The sequence below is a fragment of the Arachis ipaensis genome, chromosome B10, assembly GCF_059453495.1.
Source record: "Arachis ipaensis isolate K30076 ecotype BB chromosome B10, ASM5945349v1, whole genome shotgun sequence".
NCBI lineage: Eukaryota > Viridiplantae > Streptophyta > Magnoliopsida > Fabales > Fabaceae > Arachis > Arachis ipaensis.
The window spans coordinates 99,333,338-99,353,160 of record NC_142435.1 but is presented as its reverse complement, the minus strand read 5'-3'; the positions used below and the strand labels follow the sequence as shown (position 1 = coordinate 99,353,160).

General features: G+C 39.3%; 3 protein-coding genes across 11 annotated transcripts; 1 reads left to right on the top strand and 2 right to left on the bottom strand.

The window, feature by feature from the left end:
• Positions 1–13,847, bottom strand: LOC107623832 (AMP deaminase-like). 8 transcript variants are annotated; one of them, XM_088508900.1, is made up of 9 exons: positions 13,453–13,590; positions 3,516–3,583; positions 3,268–3,410; positions 2,550–2,611; positions 2,403–2,431; positions 1,719–1,832; positions 1,285–1,423; positions 709–860; positions 1–484 (listed from the first exon to the last, which is right to left on the bottom strand). In XM_088508900.1, exons 6-9 carry the CDS (start codon positions 1,830–1,832, stop codon positions 320–322), a joined length of 570 nt encoding a protein of 189 aa, XP_088365026.1. In that variant the 5' UTR covers positions 2,403–2,431; positions 2,550–2,611; positions 3,268–3,410; positions 3,516–3,583; positions 13,453–13,590; the 3' UTR covers positions 1–319. The 8 variants fall into 8 exon arrangements, with proteins under 8 accessions (XP_088365026.1, XP_088365033.1, XP_088365030.1 ...); XM_088508907.1 differs by lacking the exon at positions 2,403–2,431 and adding an exon at positions 13,298–13,349 and having other exon boundaries at positions 13,453–13,578; XM_088508904.1 differs by lacking the exon at positions 2,403–2,431 and adding an exon at positions 7,501–7,572 and having other exon boundaries at positions 13,453–13,552.
• A 778-nt stretch (positions 13,848–14,625) lies between these two features.
• LOC148581043 (putative oxidoreductase At1g06690, chloroplastic) lies at positions 14,626–16,177 on the bottom strand. Its single transcript, XM_088508940.1, has 5 exons — positions 15,741–16,177; positions 15,496–15,580; positions 15,194–15,310; positions 14,910–14,974; positions 14,626–14,819 (listed from the first exon to the last, which is right to left on the bottom strand). Exons 1-5 carry the CDS (start codon positions 16,027–16,029, stop codon positions 14,626–14,628), a joined length of 750 nt encoding a protein of 249 aa, XP_088365066.1. The 5' UTR covers positions 16,030–16,177.
• Positions 16,178–16,398: 221 nt separating this feature from the next.
• On the top strand, positions 16,399–19,343 carry LOC107623718 (large ribosomal subunit protein uL3c). Of its 2 annotated transcripts, XM_088508925.1 has the most exons (3): positions 16,399–16,659; positions 16,767–17,377; positions 18,838–19,343. In XM_088508925.1, exons 2-3 carry the CDS (start codon positions 16,861–16,863, stop codon positions 19,125–19,127), a joined length of 807 nt encoding a protein of 268 aa, XP_088365051.1. In that variant the 5' UTR covers positions 16,399–16,659; positions 16,767–16,860; the 3' UTR covers positions 19,128–19,343. The 2 variants fall into 2 exon arrangements, with proteins under 2 accessions (XP_088365051.1, XP_016181552.2); XM_016326066.3 differs by lacking the exon at positions 16,399–16,659 and having other exon boundaries at positions 16,761–17,377.
• The last annotated feature ends 480 nt before the right edge of the window (positions 19,344–19,823 follow it).

The following is a 19,823-nucleotide window of genomic DNA, read 5'->3' as shown; positions in this document are numbered from 1 at the left end:
TAAATAAACAGTTCAATTCTACACTTAATAACTGTTCACTGAAATTTAGGAACAATTTTGTTCAGCAGGTTCCAATAAATAAAACTAAGAAATCACATAACTTCAGAAAGGAAAGAAAGAGAAAGGGAAGTAAGATGAAGTATCAGTATCCCACCTTGGAATTCTGGGGACACGCAAAGGTATATCAGTAGGAAATACATTTGCGTTTCCTTAGGGAAACTTTCTACTGATGATCGACTCCAAATTCATTTAACAAAGGAACCATTGGTTGAAGAGTACAGGGTTAAATCCTAAACCCTAAATCATAAACCCTAAACCCTTAAACCATGTACTCTTCAACCAATGGTTCCTTTGTTAAATGAATTTGGAGCGGATCATCAGTAGAAAGTGAAACATTCAAACCTCGTAAGAACATTGGAAAAGGGTTCCTGTGGTAATCTAAGAATAGGGAGTTATTGCTCAGGGGAGACATTGCCAGTCCAATCTGATAAAAAAAATTCCAATAAAATCTAGTCAGTACAAATATCTCAAGTTCACAACTAAGTAACCAGTTGAAGGGCAATACCTGGGCTAAATAATACAAATATTAACAAAAAAAAGATACTCGTTGTAAAAATGGATCTATGCTCTAATAATAAGAGTGCTACCTAAGCACCAAAAATTGATACTAAAACCTACAGACTACAGTTGTGGATAAAAACTATATACCTTGTTTAAGGTGTAAAGATTAGCATAACAGTAATCCGCATAGTATGAAAATACTGGGTTGAATACATTAGTCCATTGGGCAGGTGTGGCCATGTGTTTTGTTGGCTGTCTTTCAGGTTTCCTTTCATCATCCACCAAATCCAACCAACCACCTATACATGTAAATAAATAAATAACCAAATGATTAATATATAGTACCAGAGCAAAGATGACTGAGGTCAACTTGTACAATGCATGGTTCTAAACATCCACATTCCCTTTGATATTTAATTAGCGAACAGGTAACAAAATACAGACCTAAATCAGCAGGAAATAAGTATAATCTTAAGGGAATTGAACAGCCATTGTATGAAAGGCAGAATTAACACCGATTTTGGTCTTCTGAAAATATAAGTAGCATAAAATTGGTCCAATGACAAGTACTGGTCACTCAAAGCAACCAATTTAATGTTTAAAATGACATGAAGAACTATTTTGAAATTAGAGGATCAAATCAAACTAATGACACTTGTGCCCTTGGAGGAGCAATAGATGTTTACTCCAAAAGTCAATTGAAAGTGTAGATGAGAAACAAACCTGTTTTAAGAAAACATGAAGCTGAGATGTGAATCAGGATCAACAGTAACCTCAAAGGAGGAATAAAGATATTGTTAAGCATGTTCTGGAATGAGGTAACAATTCCCATTTCCTTGTACACATTGTACAACCTTGGATGCTGCAAGACAGATTTTATAACAAATATATCAATAGACAAATGACAACATTAAAATCAGTGTGAAAATTAAGCCAGAAAATATTTTACTCAAACTCATAATCTGAATTAGAAAACAGTAAAAAAACATGAAAAAAAATTATGATATGGAGCTGAAAGCTATGATATTGAAAACGAGCAAATCAGACGGTATGAATTAATGCATGAAAACTAAGTGAAACTAAAAACAAATCCTCATTATAAATTGTGATAATAAAACTGATCTGTGATTTAAGCAAATAAAAAAGCTAGAAAATACCTGAATTAACCAAATAACATTCTCACTGTACAGATCATTATTCACTATCCAACTAGCTAATTGGTCCCATTCACTTTGCTTCCTACCATATATTGATATTCTATATGCAGCCATCTGCAAATAAATCAGGTAAGGAAAGACATACGTTAACAAGCATCTAGGAGGGAATAAGCCTAACGAAACAATGATAAAGAAATGGAAAATAAATATCAACAAAAAAAAAACTCATCCCGCTACATGGGAAAATGGGAAATCATCATAAAACCAAAAAATACAAAATTCTATTTTTTAAATAAATAAGAATAAGAAAGGATGCTTCATCCAGCTGCTGCTAGTTCACAAAAATTAAGAGTCTGAATTATAATTTGAAAAGAAAAATGTCATGAATAAAAATGCTAAAGACTTAATTTAAACAGATTGGCCAATAATAATAGAAAAAATAAATTTAAGTAGACCTTTCCTTAATATAAAATAATCAAAGTTGTATTTAAAAAATATTAGGACACTGGACACACATTGGAAAAAAGCAGGAAAAAAAAAAAACCAACTATGCTCAGTTGGTCACCTGCCTTTTCATGGAAAGAATTGAAAAAAACAAACCTACATGCTTATAGCAAAGCCAAGTTTACAAAAACTATATACAAAATAGCATAGTAAGAAACTTGTCCATGTTGAATTTAATACCTGAGGAAAAGCACCTAGGAAACCAATACCTAAAAGAGTTTAAATTAAATTAATTCAAAATTAAATAAATAAATGAAGTGTTCTACTTGAATTTTAGAATTTTATATGTTGTTTTAGGTTGTAACATGACAGGATATGGGAAAGCACCTGATATTTACTGGCAGCGAGATCAAAAAACACTTGCTTTGTCAGCTCTCCAAGGAAACAACCTATTTAATGCAAGACAATAGTTTGGGCGCTTGTAAGTAAAGATAAAACTGAATCAATCAACACAGAGCATAATAATAAACTCCAGCATGAATGCCGAAACATTTTGTCAATAGCCCCATGATTACTTTGCAAGACATTCTTATTTCCTTCTTGAACTAATTCTTAATCCATAGGTAGGAGTTGCTTTTGACAACAATCTAAAACTGCAAGTAGATATAGCTCTTATAAAACCAACATAATAGGTTCAACAACCAAAATAAAGCAAATTAATATAGATCAAGTAGGCTTGAAAATATATTCTTGAAACTCATTCAACTAGCACCTAACCAACTTTTTTTACCCAATTTTGTATGGATATGGCTTGGTGAAATTAGACAGCTACTAACAAGTTTCAATGTTTCGCAGCACATGAGGGTTTTTTTCCTTTTCTGTACAGCAACTGTTGTCAGATGAACTTTATTGAATTTTAGCATGTTATATAAAATCCTTATTTGAAGTAGAATGTAACAAGCAAAGAGACTCCAAAAAGCCAATAGGTTTTCTGCCATTGTGACTAGTTATAAGTAAATAAATAAGTGAATTACACATGACTTCAAAATGTATAATACTGAACCCTAAACACTAAAATAAATGTATAATTCTGAAAGGATGTTACCTTGAATGAGATTATCCTGCTTTAGGAATATCTCGTTGAGCGTACTTTGACCACAAGGATTCTATTTAAGATTGAACTTGTCAAAACGATGAAATGTACTGTTGTCTGCGTGAACGTCCAAAAGGTCAACATTGAGGTCATATCTGTAAAACATATGTTCAAAAATCAGATTAACTTACTGAAGCTTAATGCTACCAACTTCAGTAATAAATTATGATAATAATAGAAACTACAGAATAAGATCTTACCCAGTCTAATCCAAACTCTCAAAAACTTCTTTTAAGGTCAGATATGTCCCATCTCTAAATATTACAACCTGGACAAGTTAAGATTATTCACAGTCATAATCTTTCTAAAAAACAATTCACAAGATATTAATAATCAAAATGGTGTAATAAAAGGCATTTGGTATTGCACAACCTCCGACACATGGTTTAAGCAATGAGGGATGCGAAGAAGTTGGTGGGCAAGGAATTGAAATTGAAGATGCTTGTCAAGAGGTGGAGGAATTTAAAGAAGAGCACAAGGGAGAAGACCTTGGATTGTCCAAGTGTGGGGATGTCCTCCTTCCTCAATCACCATCATCCTTTACACCATTCAAGTGGGTCAATCTTTTATCTTTAAGCTTTGTCACTCCACTTGAATATGGGTTGCATGAAACAGATGGTCAACTTAGAGCTCTTTGTGGATTGAGGAGTAAAAGAAGGTTGGGTAGTGGTTGGCAAAATGATGTTAAGCTCATTAAGGTCGAACCTTCAAGGCTTAGGCCCCAAGGGTGGAGGAGGAGTAATAGATAGAATGGGTCTAGGAAGATGTTTTGGTATTCACTTGAGAATTCAGATCACTTGCCACCTGTATGGAATTGTCTTCATCAACTTGAAGATGGGTGTAGAAACAAGATATGGGATCCAGGTATATATGAAGATCAATTTTGGGAGCCCTTAGCTTATATGGAACTTCATCAAAGTTTGGTGCCATGGATTTTGAATTTTGGAGCTTACTTGAAGTCCAAGCATTGGTGGAAGTTTCAAAATGAGTTCAAGCATAAACCGCCATGACAAGGAGCCTCCCAAATGTCCAACTTAAGGACTTAAAATAAAAGTGCTAGGTAGGAGACACCACACCATGGTAATCTCTTCCCATTCTCTTGTAAATATAATCAATGAATGATTTGAGTTGCCATTGTAGGTAGTTTCTCTTCTTTGAATATTCTTGTTTTAATGCCCAAGTTGTTAGTTTGTTTAAATTGCACCTTTTTCTTGAATTATATGTTGCTTGTGTTACAAGTTTGGTTAGATTTGTATTTGGAAAATATTTGGAAAAACCAAAAGATTTGTTGTTAATTTTCATTTTGGTTGGTTTTGAGTTGTAGAGTGTTCGGAGAGTTTTAAGCTCTGTCTTGGTGTTGTTGAAAAAAAAAAAAAAAAGGGGCAGGCACGCGTACGCGTCGATGCGCTGACATGCCCCCATACATTTTCTAGAGACTTGTGCTAGATTGGTGCCAAAACTGTGCCTTTGGCACAACTCCTCCCACGTGTGTACGCGTACCTTGCGCGTACGTGTCGACTTGCACTGCCTCCTTTCACGCGTTTGCGCCAAAGACGCTTCCGCGTCGATGCCTACCTGGTCCACCCACGCGCACGCGTTCTAAACGCGTACGCGTGGATTCAAAATCGATGACACCCCTACGCGCAAGCCCTAATCCAGTCGCGTCCCTTTACCCCTTCAACTTCAACGTTCCATTTTCTCCTTCTTCTCCCTCCAATTACCTAGAACCTCCATCGCCACCCTCTCAACCTCTGCAACACCATCCCGGCGACACCCACCGCCGCCGACTAACCTCACTTCTCCCTTCTCTCTTTCCTCTTCGCCCCTTTTCGCCCTTCTTCTTTCCCCCTTTCTCCTCCTCTCAGTTAGTCTCCTTCTCTGTCACCACCAGAACCGCCGCGGCTACGCCCATTGCCGCCAGCGAACTCCCTTTCACCATCACCAAATCCTTCCTTCTCTCTCGGCCGTTTCCTTTCCCGTCGCTGCACCCAGGGCAGAATCGGGTGCCCTACTCTGGACTGCTACCCTACTCTGCGCTGCGCCACCACTGGGCCAGTGGCGCCTCAGTCCCCTTCAGTAGCTATGCATTCCAATTTAACTTTCTGCTTCGTCCATGTTTTCCCATGTCTTCCCCTGTCAATAACTGCTTTGTTTTTAATTTTTCTTTTAGTTCATTTTCAAGTTTTATCAGTAGATTGATTAATCTCCGTTTGATTAGGTTAGATAGAATCGCATATGGTTAGGTAGCTAAGATGTGGTTAGAGGATTTAGGTCTGACTTTTTGTTGTTGTTGTTGCTATCTGAATGGTTATTTGCAAACTGCTTGTTGAGTGATGATGATTTTGGTGCTCCATGCTTTCACATGCTGCTATTTGATACTGTTATTGATCAATGCTGATGCTTTAATGTTATATGTTCACAATTTGTTGCTCATTGCAACTCTGTGTACTGGCCATGCATTGATTCTCAATACACTGTTGATTATGCCTGATGCTGTTTAATTCCAATTTCCACTCAATCACTTGATTCAGGATGTTTAATTGTCTGAATTCATGTTGAATACTTGTGATTGGTTGTCAAATTCAAAGAAATGGGTGCTGCCATGCTGATTTAAACTGTTTTGTTTTGCTTAATGCTGCCAGATCATATGAAATCACTGTTTGTATACATGTTTGATATTTTGGATTCATGAGACTGTTTTGCTGCTATTTTCCATCTGGAAACATCCAATTTACTGCCAGAATGCTGCCAAAATTTTTGGAAATTTCCTTATTGCTAACTTGCAACTTAGGGATTGAACTTGGCACCCTGTGAATTAAGACTCATTTGGCTTATACCAAGTTCAACTCATGAGTTAATTTGGTCAGCATTTCCGTTTTGTATCTTGGTTCCCTCTTTCATGTGCACTGATGGAATCATGGGACTAGTTGTTAGAATTCTGTGACAATTAGGACCTTGATTGACCAAATCATTTCTGAACCTCTTGAGTGTTTTAAATCATGCAAGATAGGTCCAATTTCCATTCTTCATGGTCGTTTTCATTCGTACCTTTCTCATTGACCATTGAAGTGCTTTCTAAACTCTCAAGTGGCCTAGTCTTGTACTTTTTGAATGAGGTTCTGTTGAGTTGTGATCATTGGTGTAATTTCACTCATGTAGCCATCTTCATTACCCAATTTACCTTAGGTACATGAGTACACTCTTAAACTTTCAACACCAATTTTTACAAGCTTAGTGACCATAAACATTGATGATGATGTGCATTCCTTTTTCTATGCTTTTATGCATTCCATATTTCATCATCAATGTCTTACATCATCCTCATGAATGTGAGTATGCTTGTTCTCTATACTTTTTGAACTTATCTTGGTTAAGTTCCATAATTGTCGTGCCACTGATTTCTAACCTAGTTTTCTAACCTTGACCTAGTTGACTCTCTAACTCTTCTTTTTAGTTTTCACATTAACTCTTTTATATTCTTTTGGGCATGATGATTATTGTTGCTTAACGAACAAGCATTTTCCTATTATTGCATGAATTCTTGGATTGTATTTTGATTGATGTATGAATTATGTTTGCTTGCATTCGAAGAGTTCATTCCTATGACTCACTTCATGAGAGTTCTCAGTTTCTTTCTGTTGTCTATTTTCTGTCCGTGCTTATTTCCTTGTCTTTCCTTTCCTCTGCTTTGCTTAATATGTTGTATCCTGTGATTTCTATTTTCCAGGATGTCTGACAGAGGCAAGGGGAAAGCAAAGGTTACCTCCAGGAAGAGGAAGAAGTCTCAGTCTTCCACTGATTCTGCGACCTCCAGTTATGCTAAAATATCCCTCTCTGACAAGGATAAGGAGGATCAGCTCCTACCTTCTACCAACGCAGAGAAATTTCCCAATCTGTACTATGAGCTTCGGTTTCTGACTTTCCAGAAGCGGAAGCTCAACCTGGAGAAAAAGCTAGATATCCCTTCAGATTTGAGACAGTCCATTGAGCTTCGGATTGAGGGGTTGGACCTGTCCTTCGTGGATAGGGAGCGAGCTAAGGGTTGGGCCTGTCTTTCGGGCATGATGATTATTGTTGCTTAACGAACAAGCATTTTCCTATTATTGCATGAATTCTTGGATTGTATTTTGATTGATGTATGAATTATGTTTGCTTGCATTCCAAGAGTTCATTCCTATGACTCACTTCATGAGAGTTCTCAATTTCTTTCTGTTGTCTATTTTCTGTCCGTGCTTATTTCCTTGTCTTTCCTTTCCTCTGCTTTGCTTAATATGTTGTATCCTGTGATTTCTATTTTCCAGGATGTCTGACAGAGGCAAGGGAAAAGCAAAGGTTACCTCCAGGAAGAGGAAGAAGTCTCAGTCTTCCACTGATTCTGCGACCTCCAGTTATGCTAAAATATCCCTCTCTGACAAGGATAAGGAGGATCAGCTCCTACCTTCTACCAACGCAGAGAAATTTCCCAATCTGTACTGTGAGCTCCGGTTTCTGACTTTCCAGAAGCGGAAGCTCAACCTGGAGAAGAAGCTAGATATCCCTTCAGATTTGAGACAGTCCATTGAGCTTCGGATTGAGGGGTTGGGCCTGTCCTTCGTGGATAGGGAGCTAGCTAGGGTGAACGAGTCATGGGTGCGTGAATTTTATTGCAACTTCTATACACCGACCCTTAACTCGATTCACCTGAGAGGCGGGCAGATCCTGGTTACAGAAGCTGACATTGAGGTTCCACTCGATGCTTTTATGCAGGCTGAGGTGGAGATGCACTGTCTGACCTATGACTATGATGCACTGAGGAGTATAGTTGTCGAACCGGACTCCCCTTGGCAGCTGGATGCCAATAAAACGAAACCCAAGGGGATGATGTTCGATTATCTGACTCGGGAGGCGAAGGTATGTCAGTAGATTCTTGCCCATTATGTTATGCTTACCACGCACTTCACGGAGATTCCGGTAGACATGCTCGTTCTGATCAGGTGCATTATGGAGGGGAAGGAGTTGTACTTTCTCCGCCTGATCAGAAAGTACATGTGGCGAGCACATGTCAGAGGCACACTCCCATTTCCTGCTTTAGTCACCGAGATGGCCCAGCGGGCTGGCGTACCTTGGTTGCCAGATGATGAGTCGCCACCCCCGATCCACAGGAAGGAGAGACTTATCCCGTGGGGGATCTGGGTGGACGACAGACCAGCCTCGCGTAGATCCAGAGCCCGCTCAGCAGCAGCAGCATCTGGGCCACCATCTTCTTCAGTAGCAGCAGCATCTAGGCCATCATCTTCTTCAGCTGCAGCCGGACTCGCTGCACCATCCACAGCTATCAGTTGCCAGTCAGCCACCACCACCATCAACACCTCAGCCGACCTACAGACTAGTTCAACATCTTATCGAGCGCATGGATCGGAGCGAACGTCGCAACGAGCGATGCTTTCGGCGCGTGATTCAGATGTTGGCATCGCTGGGAGCCGTCATACCCCCTGATTCTAACATTTCCGATCATTCTGAGGAGGAGGCTAGGCAGGCAGAGGCACCTCCAGAGATTCAGGCTTCTACACAGCCACAGCCGCAGCCACAGCTGGATGCAGATGTCGACCCTTCCACCTAGTCTCACTTGTAGCATCGGGGACGATGCTTCATTCTAAGTGTGGGGAGGTCCACGTCGTCGGCGGGAATGTTATTTTGGGTGACAATTTCATACTTCAGCTTAGTTGCTTTATTTTGTCTTATTTTAGTATTCGCACTTTCATTTACTGCACTTTGGATTACTTTTGGATTACTGTATATATCAGCTATCTTGGATACTTTGTTTTACATTGGTCATTTTGCATTTTTGGTTTGTACGTATATTTTGAAATTTTTAGTTTGATTTACCTCTTTAGTTAATAGCATATATATGTAGTATCTTAGTTTATCAGTTTAGTTGTGATTGGAAAAAATATGGAACATTGAGCTTAGTTTACCCTTTTTGCATATGAGATTTGTTTTGACTAAAAAAAGGATTAAACTAAGCTCAATGTTCCATATTTTTTCCAATCACAACTAAACTGATAAACTAAGATACTACATATATATGCTATCAACTAAAGAGGTAAATCAAACTAAAAATATCAAAATATACTTACAAACCAAAGATGCAAAATGCACAATGTAAAACAAAGTATCCAAGATGGCTGATATATATAGTAATACAAAGTGCGGATACTAAAATAAGACAAAATAAAGCAACTAAGCTGAAGTCTGAAATTGTCACCCAAAATAACATTCCCACCAACGACGTCGACCTCTCCACACTTAGAATGAAGCATTGTTCCCGATGCTACAAGTGAGTCTGGCTGTGGCTGTGTAGAAGCCTGAATCTCTGGAGGTGCCTCTGCCTGCCTAGCCTCCTCCCCATGATCCGCCTCCTCCTCGGAATGATCGGAAGTGTCGGAATCAGGGGGTATGACGGCTCCCAGCGATGCCAACATCTGAATCACGCGCCGAAAGCATCGCTCGTTGCGACGTTCGCTCCGATCCATGCGCTCGATAAGATGCTGAACTAGTCTGTAGGTCGGCTGAGGTGCTGATGATGGTGGTAGTGGTGGCTGACTGGCAGCTGTGGATGGTGCAGTGGGTCCAGCTGCAGCTGAAGAAGATGATGGCCCAGATGCTGTTGCTGAAGAAGATGGTGGCCCAGATGCTGCTGCTGCTGAGCGGGCTCTGGATCTACGCAGGGCTAGTCTATCGTACACCCAGGTCCCCCACGGGAGAAGTCTCTCCTTCCCGTGGATCGGGGGTGGCAACTCATCATCTGGCAACCAAGGTACGCTAGCCCGCTGAGCCATCTCGATGATCAAAGCAGGAAATGGGAGTGTGCCTTTGACATGTGCTCGCCACATGTACTTTCTAATCAGGCAGGGAAAGTACAACTCCTTCCCCTCCATAATGCACCTGAGCAGAACGAGCATGTCCACCGAAATCTCCGTGAAGTGCGTGGTAGGCATAACATAATGGGCAAGAATCTGCTGCCATACCCTCGCCTCCCGAGTCAGATATTCAAACATCATCCCCTTGGGTTTCGTTTTATTAGCATCCAGCTCCCAAGGAGAGTCCGGTTCGGCAACTATACTCCTCAGTGCATCATAGTCATAGGTCAGACAGTGCATCTCCACCTCAGTCTGCATAAAAGCATCTGTATCACTGGCCTTGGGCTGACAGTGGAGTGCATCCTCAATGTCAGCTTCTGTAACCAGGATCTGCCCGCCTCTCAGGTGAATCGAGTTAAGGGTCGGTGTGTAGAAGTTGCAATAAAATTCACGCACCCATGACTCGTTCACCTTAGCTAGCTCCCTATCCACGAAGGACAGGCCCAACCCCTCAATTCGAAGCTCAATGGACTGTCTCAAATCTGAAGGGATATCTAGCTTCTTCTCCTGGTTGAGCTTCCGCTTTAGGAAAGTCGGAAAGCGGAACTCACAGTACAGATTGGGAAATTTCTCTACGTTGGTAGAAGGTAGGAGCTGATCCTCCTTATCCTTGTCAGAGAGGGATATTTTAGCATAACTGGAGGTCGCAGAATCAGTGGAAGACTGAGACTTCTTCCTCTTCCTGGAGGTAACCTTTGCTTTTCCCTTGCCTCTGTCAGACATCCTGGAAAATAGAAATCACAGGATACAACATATTAAGCAAAGCAGAGGAAAGGAAAGACAAGGAAATAAGCACGGACAGAAAATAGACAACAGAAAGAAATTGAGAACTCTCATGAAGTGAGTCATAGGAATGAACTCTTGGAATGCAAGCAAACACAATTCATACATCAATCAAAATACAATCCAAGAATTCATGCAATAATAGGAAAATGCTTGTTCGTTAAGCAACAATAATCATCATGCCCGAAAGAATATAAAAGAGTTAATGTGAAAACTAAAAAGAAGAGTTAGAGAGTCAACTAGGTCAAGGTTAGAAAACTAGGTTAGAAATCAGTGGCACGACAATTATGGAACTTAACCAAGATAAGTTCAAAAAGTATAGAGAACAAGCATACTCACATTCATGAGGATGATGCAAGACATTGATGATGAAATATGGAATGCATAAAAGCATAGAAAAAGGAATGCACATCATCATCAATGTTTATGGTCACTAAGCTTGTAAAAATTGGTGTTGAAAGTTTAAGAGTGTACTCATGTACCTAAAGTAAATTGGGTAATGAAGATGGCTACATGAGTGAAATTACACCAATGATCACAACTCAACAGAACCTCATTCAAAAAGTACAAGACTAGGCCACTTGAGAGTTTAGAAAGCACTTCAATGGTCAATGAGAAAGGTACGAATGAAAACGACCATGAAGAATGGAAATTGGACCTATCTTGCATGATTTAAAACACTCAAGAGGTTCAGAAATGATTTGGTCAATCAAGGTCCTAATTGTCACAGAATTCCAACAATTAGTCCCGTGATTCCGTCAGTGCACATGAAAGAGGGAACCAAGATACAAAACGGAAATGCTGACCAAATTAACTCATGAATTGAACTTGGTATAAGCCAAATGAGTCTTAATTCACAGGGTGCCAAGTTCAATCCCTAAGTTGCAAGTTAGCAATAGGGAAATTTCCAAAAATTTTGGCAGCATTCTGGCAGTAAATTGGATGTTTCCAGATGGAAAATAGCAGCAAAACAGTCTCATATGAATCCAAAATATCAAACATGTTTACAAACAGTGATTTCATATGATCTGGCAGCATTAAGCAAAACAAAACAGTTTAAATCAGCATGGCAGCACCCATTTCTTTGAATTTGACAACCAATCACAAGTATTCAACATGAATTCAGACAATTAAACATCCTGAATCAAGTGATTGAGTGGAAATTGGAATTAAACAGCATCAGGCATAATCAACAGTGTATTGAGAATCAATGCATGGCCAGTACACAGAGTTGCAATGAGCAACAAATTGTGAACATATAACATTAAAGCATCAGCATTGATCAATAACAGTATCAAATAGCAGCATGTGAAAGCATGGAGCACCAAAATCATCATCACTCAACAAGCAGTTTGCAAATAACCATTCAGATAGCAACAACAACAAAAAGTCAGAGCTAAATCCTCTAACCACATCCTAGCTACCTAACCACATGCAATTCTATCTAACCTAATCAAAGAGAGATTAATCAATCTACTGATAAAACTTGAAAAATGAACTAAAAGAAAAATTAAAAACAAAGCAGTAATTGACAGGGGAAGACATGGGAAAACCTGGACGAAGCAGAAAGCTGAAATGGAATGCATAGCTACTGAAGGGGACTGAGGCGCCACTGGCCCAGTGGTGGCGCAGCGCAGAGTAGGGTAGCAGTGCAGAGTAGGGCACCCGATTCTGCCCTGGGTGCAGCGACGGGAAAGGAAACGGCCGAGAGAGAAGGAAGGGTTTGGTGATGGTGAAAGGGAGTTCGCCGGCGGCAATGGGCGTAGCCGCGGCGGTTCTGGTGGTGACAGAGAAGGAGACTGACTGAGAGGAGGAGAAAGGGGGAAAGAAGAAGGGCGAAAAGGGGCGAAGAGGAAAGAGAGAAGGGTGAAGTGAGGTTAGTCGGCGGTGGTGGGTGTCGCCGGGATGGTGTTGCAGAGGTTGAGAGGGTGGCGATGGAGGTTCTGGGTAATTCGAGGGAGAAGAAGGAGAAAATGGAACGTTGAAGTTGAAGGGGTAAAGGGACGCGACTGGATTAGGGCTTGCGCGTAGGGGTGTCATCGATTTTGAATCCACGCGTACACGTTCAGAACGCGTGCGCGTGGGTGGACCAGGTAGGCATCGACGCGGAAGCGTCTTTGGCGCAAACGCGTGAAAGGAGGCAGTGCAAGTCGACACGTACGCGCAAGGTACGCGTACGCGTGGCATGGAGTTGTGCCAAAGGCACATTTTTGGCACCAATCTGGCACAAGTCTCTGGTAAAATCATTTTTTTTTAAAAAAAAATTACATAAAAGAAAGTTACTCTCCTTAGCTACTTACCGTCTCTATCAGGATATACATGAATAACCCCATCTTGCATTTCAAAGTAATGCTATAGGACAAGAGATAATGCTCATTTAATCAGAGGATATAAACTAGGATATCAAGTTTCACATGTGGAAATCTAGAAAATAATAAAAATGGAAAGAACTCACGTCAGACTTTCCTTCAGGGGTGTAAAAGAATGGATCTGGGTTAGATATAACTTCTTTCTCCCATGGAGCAATAGCTTCCTTAAAAACATATCTTTTTCTCATTTCAAGGCATTCTTGAAGAACCACATAGGCTGATGGAGACTCTAAACAGCAATAAAAAATCATTATAATTTGCTATATGGTTATATACATTCCATAAGAAAACCCACTTAAAGTAATTTATCACACTCAAGATAATAAGCAATATTTCATACCAAGAGGAGTGATTTCAGTCGAGCAAAAACTTCTTGCTCTGATTCCTTCCTCAGGATGTCAGCTGCTATTGGATTAGGCTGCACACCATGCAGATCACCAGAAACGCTATGTGATCTGATCATACTTGAAGCTGCAATTGCCATTTGCTCTCCATTGGCATTAACATGATCAGGTAAAGACTCATGGGTTTTTACCTTCTGGCCCCTGCATACATTTTAACATCCAAACGCTTTACTTTAGCAGACATTGAACATTACATCATCTGAGAATTGAAGTCTAGTTAAAGAGTAACACGAAAAAAAAAAAAGGCAATTCCAACCCAAGGGAGAAGCAAAAATATGTAGTAATTGTCCTACATCACGTGGGGTAATATGGGACAAGAGTTCTTATCCTATAAACAGAAAACTTTCTTCTTATAAAAATCATCATCATCTGATCCGTCTCTGCTTTCAAAAGTGCTAGCACTTAGAACAGGAGATTTGGAAGAAGTTGGTCTTAAAAGACTTCTCTTAAAGGAACCAGACTGTGCTGATTTTCCTGTAAGGAAATATCTTAGTCAGTAAAAAGAAAAAAGAACAAAAAAATGAAAAAAAAAAGGGGGGGACAACCCTTTTCTGTGACAGGTGGTATAGAGCATCAGAAGTACAGTATACAGTATAAAGCCAACACACTGGCAACAAAAGATGAATGCTCCTCACTCCAGACCTCTACACCTTCAACACCATATATTGATGCTAAAGGTTTATCCTACAAAATTTGCAGGGCAAAACACAACAAACAATTATAAGTAAATCTCAATTCTGGGGACACGCAAAGGTATATCAGTAGGAAATACATTTGCGTTTCCTTAGGGAAACAGTGATCTTTGAAAAACTGTCTAGCTGACAAAGCTCTGCCATTCTCTGTTGTGGACGCATATCAACAATCGAATGTTGCACCTGAAGTGAAGTAACGCTGAGAATCGCGCACCATCAAACTATTAGAATAAACGAGAAAAATAAACAAAAATGCACTTGGATTTACCTGATTGCTTACAACAGGAATTTCATTTTCTAGAATAATTTGTAATCTCTCTGTATTAAAATTTGTCAAAGCCACTGTCTTGATCTTACCTTTACAGAGCTAACTGAAGTAGTTTGATCAAATCATGTGATATGAACTTACTAAAGGACCATTAACCGCGGCTCAGAAACAAAACTAACCTTCATCTTTCAAATCTGTGAGGTGTTTTAGTGCATCAAGGTAGCCAGGATTTGAATAGTCCCACCTAAAGACAATAGAGATAGAATAATACATTTAGATAATAAGAATGAATTACTCATTTCAACAACAGAATATAGAGATAGATAGATGACCCTTCATGTCAGAAAATGTTGATGGCTGAGTCTGCCTCAATTTAAGAATTGTAAAATGAACAATCTAGCACACTGAGTGGTAGTCAGAACTCAGAAAGTCAAATAATGACACTTGAGAAAAGATTAAATACCAATGAAACTGAAGCATGTCCAAGGAATCCACATCCATTCTCTTCCTAGAAACATTAATGCTGTCACTGACAAAGCTTCTTGTCATCTTAACTGGTGGCGGTACCCATTTGGTGAGACTGCAATAAGTGATAAAATGACTAAGACGATGATACCTTCGCTTATTAAATCGCCAATATACCATTGTATAGTAGGATGCATATAATGAAACATAATACACTAGCCAAATACAAAACTCAACTTGTGCTTTCTTCAAGCCAAAAAGGACTTGAGAGTAGAATATCAAGTCACATAGCAAACTTACCCTCTGACCTTCTCCAAGAATTCTGGTGGACGCTCATGACGAACTCGGTTAATGAAAATGCCGTATAGATCTTCAGCAGGTTCATCTGCAAAATCCAAAGAACACCAACATGAGAAAAAAAAAAGAGTCCTCATCAGAAAAAGCACCAGATGTTTGGAGAATTCACATCCATATCATCTATAATGATCGATTGAACAAAACCCAAATTAACATGATCAACCAATCAACAGCACCGAGTTGCATACATATATCAGCCATATCAAAAGTGGTTAACCCAGAATCAGCATATCTAAGCATAGCATCAACAGCACCATCCCTCTCAATTCTTCCCCACCCGCCACTCGTCTGCCACATCCCATTAACAACGCGACATATATCCAACGCATCCTTCCCATTCTTGACAACAATCCTTTGCTTATCCTCTGTTAGCACACACTGGCATGAACTCACATGCTTGTATCTCCTAGCCGTTGCTGTTCCATTCCCAGTGAAAGTAAATTTGCTCAAAGAAAGCCGCATCAATAACTCGGACATTTCCAGATTGCTTCAGTGACTATAGCAGTATCCTTAGGCTTCAGCACTCAGCAGGAATATGAAATAGGTAAGTTCCTTTTAAGTAACTTGACTTCTAACAACTAAGCACAAATATAGCCACAGGATATAGAACAGTTTCAAAGCGTTACCATATCAGCATGCATATCACTTATTTTATGTGGCTCCAAATTTTTTATGACTATCACCTTTTCTTTTTTAATAATATTAATATATTCATAGTTTCATACTATGATTTATTTTAAACTATCCAATACATTAATCACATATATTTTTAAAAATTCTGCTATGCATTGCATAGATCAAAATTCAGCCATAACTAAAGTACATATTTTATCCATTGATTAATTAATTAATTGTAATTCATAATCAGATTCAGATGGAAATCTACACGTCAGAGAGAGAGAGAGAGAGAGAGAGAGTATAACTTACAGTGATCGGCCATGTCGAAGGTGGAGAGACCGGCGTCGGCGTAGCGGAGCATGGCGTGGACGGCGTGGTCTCGGTCGATACGGCCCCAGCCTCCGCTGGTCCGCCACAGTCCATTGAGGACTCTGCATATGTCGAGGGAATCGTGGCCGTTGCTCAATTTACGCGCTGATTCTCGGTCGGGTATAATTAAAATTTAACAAAAAAAAAATTAAAACCTAAAATAACACTTTTCTTTTTCATTAACTAAAAGCCCGGATTTGGGTCGGGTATATGTATCCATTTTATAGGGGAACAGAAAAAAAGGATAAGACGCTTATCGGCTATGCTTCCGTAACCCAACCAGGCGTCTGAGTGTCTCTCGTAAAGCGAAGTGAAGTTCAGATGTCAATAATGTCGATTTGTTCAGCGATATCAGGGTGTTACTGGCGGAGCCCAGATTTGTTCAGCAATCGGGAGTCGAAGTCGTTTCTGAAACTGAAAGCGGGGAGCAGCAGGAGGCCGAGAAGAGCGGTGGTGACGATGAGCATGGAGGCTGGAGTTGGAGTGATGGGCACGAAGCTGGGCATGATGAGCTACTTCCAGGCCGACGGAGAGGTGGTCCCTGTGACGGTGGTGGGCTTCAAGGAAGGCAATATCGTGACGCAGGTGAAGACGGAAGCAACTGACGGATACAGTGCAGTCCAGGTCGGGTACCAAAGGGTGAGGGACAGAAAATTGACTAAACCCGAAATGGGTCATCTCCAGAAGGCTGGTGCCATCGCCATGCGCCATCTTCAGGAGTTTCGCCTTCTCTCCATCGACGCTTTTCAGCCCAACCAGCGTCTCGTCTTCGACCAAATCTTCCAGGAGGGCGATCTTGTTGACGTCTCCGGCACCACCATCGGCAAGGGTTTCCAAGGTTCATTTCACTTCTTTACTTTTCTTGCTATTTGCTTTTGCTCATTCTCTTAGAGAATCATGCTTTCAAATTCTCATACTTAATCCGAATCACAGGCAAAACACTGAATGAAATGCAAGTAAACATAAATGTATATTCTTTTATCCAACGTCTTTAGAAGACTCATAAAATTAATGCAAATTCATATTATCACTCGAGCAGATCATCATTATTCAAATTACAAATAATGTGAGTCTGCAATTTGAGCCCAATTAGTTTTGATATTATGTCAATTTTGAACTTGAAATCTAGAAAATCCAAACCATATTATATCTCATAAGACATTGGCTCTCTGCATAAGAATTAATCGCAAGTAAGATTGGTTCTTTAATAATTTACATGTAGTTTTCCATTGAATTTTGCATTATATTTGCTTGGATTTGACTTGAATTTGGAACTCTCATTTTTCCTTATTAAGATGTTGGCCCTTAACATTCTCCTCTTGAAAAACTTTATGCAAGAGAAATTCAATATTTCTCAAAGCATTACTTTATTCCCACCAAATCCTCAAATTTAAAATCTATCTTTTGCACTCATCTATTCTGTCTCTATCAATATCTTTGGTGAGTCCTCTCTTTTTTGAATATCGACATTGAGCTGAGAGGAATGGACAGGGAAAAGGGAAAGGCTACTTTGACCTAAATGGTTTATCCAGAATTAGGCCATATAGCAGCATCATTCACATGAACATTCAATTATTGTTGATGTGAGTGCTTATTGTCGTCTGTGAATAGTGAGAGGTGCGACGGGAGAGTTCTGGGGTGGCAGTGAAGGGGTCCAGGAGGGGTGGGGGGTTGGCAGTGAGTTTGCGGAGCAAATTCGTCTAAAGGTTAATTATTTTTAATGGAACGACCATTTGAAAATTTTAATGGATGTTATGAATTTTTTAAAAATGTTGGAGATGATTTTGATTTTTGGCAAACACTTTGAGAACCAAAACAATACTTCACTCATTTGAAAATTTTTAGCGTCAAGTGTTTATTTAAAACCATTAGAACACAATCCTTTTTATTTTATTGAGTGTTAGACAATAGAGAATTCTTCCCTTGATTTTAACAACTTTTGCCATGACCATTCACATTTCACTCTTTTCTTTCAACCATCCATGAGAATTCGATGGGTATTGTGCGAGTTTCATAAAGGAAATATCATTTTTGTATTGCTTTCTTATTTTAAATTCTCGTCAACAAAACAGTGAAAATTAGAAAATAGGAAGCCTTGAGAATAAAAAATCCAGTGACAACAATGCGACATCTTTTAATATCATACACATTAAGATATTTTCTCTATTAAACTCTAATCAATAACCACTTAGACTTCCTGCTCATAACATATTTTAGTTGATAGCCTGATAGATGGGTATGCATGATAGTAGCATTCAACACTCAGCCAGAGGTGAACATTACTTAAGTATTTTGCAGGTGGAATCAAGCGTCACAACTTCAAGAGGGGTCTAATGACCCATGGTTCTAAGAGTCACAGACAACTAGGCTCAATCGGTGCTGGAACTACACCTGGCCGTGTATACAAGGGAAAGAAGATGCCTGGTAGGATGGGAGGAACCAAGAGGAAGATTAGAAAGCTTAAGATTGTCAAAATTGATAAGGATCTTAATGTGGTTATGATCAAAGGTGCTGTCCCTGGTAAGCCAGGGAATCTTCTGCGAATAACTCCAGCCAAGATTGTTGGGAAGAACATTCCAAAAAATTAATGTGTGTCGTGGTTTTTTTGTTTTTTATCGTTTTTCTTACATTCCTGTTTATTATCTTCTTAGCGTTAGTGTTGGCCTTGATTAATTGTCTGTTACCCTGTGCCCTTATTGTTTATTACTCCTGCATCATAAAGTTGATACTCGCCCTTATCATCCCATTATATTGATCTAACTACTCCAGATCACCCTAAGAGTATAAAATATCTTGATGAGAAATTCTTAGCAAATTTCGCAGATAATTAATCTGCACCAAAATTCGCAGATAATCGTTGCAGCAAACTCAGCAATAAAATCCACAACAAAAATCGCAGCTAACTTGCATAGCAAATTTTACAAATAATTCGTAGCAAAGTTCGCAATAAATATAAATAATTCGTGACAAATACAAATTGTAAAAATTTAAAAGTATCAATGATTAATAGTCAACTAAATAAATGACAAACAATGTAAGAATCATTTTGACAATAAACTCAAACTAACCTATGTAATTCCAAATTTCTAATGGTAAGTATCAAAATCTCAAGCATCATTTAAAGCTTGTTTGGGTAAACTTCTAAGAAAAAAATCTTTTTTTGAGTTATCTTTTTTTAAAAGATCTTATAGAGAAGTAAAAGTAATTTTATGTTTGGATATCTCATACAAAAAGATCTTTTTATCTATCAATTATGTTTGGGTATAACAATATAAAAGTACTTT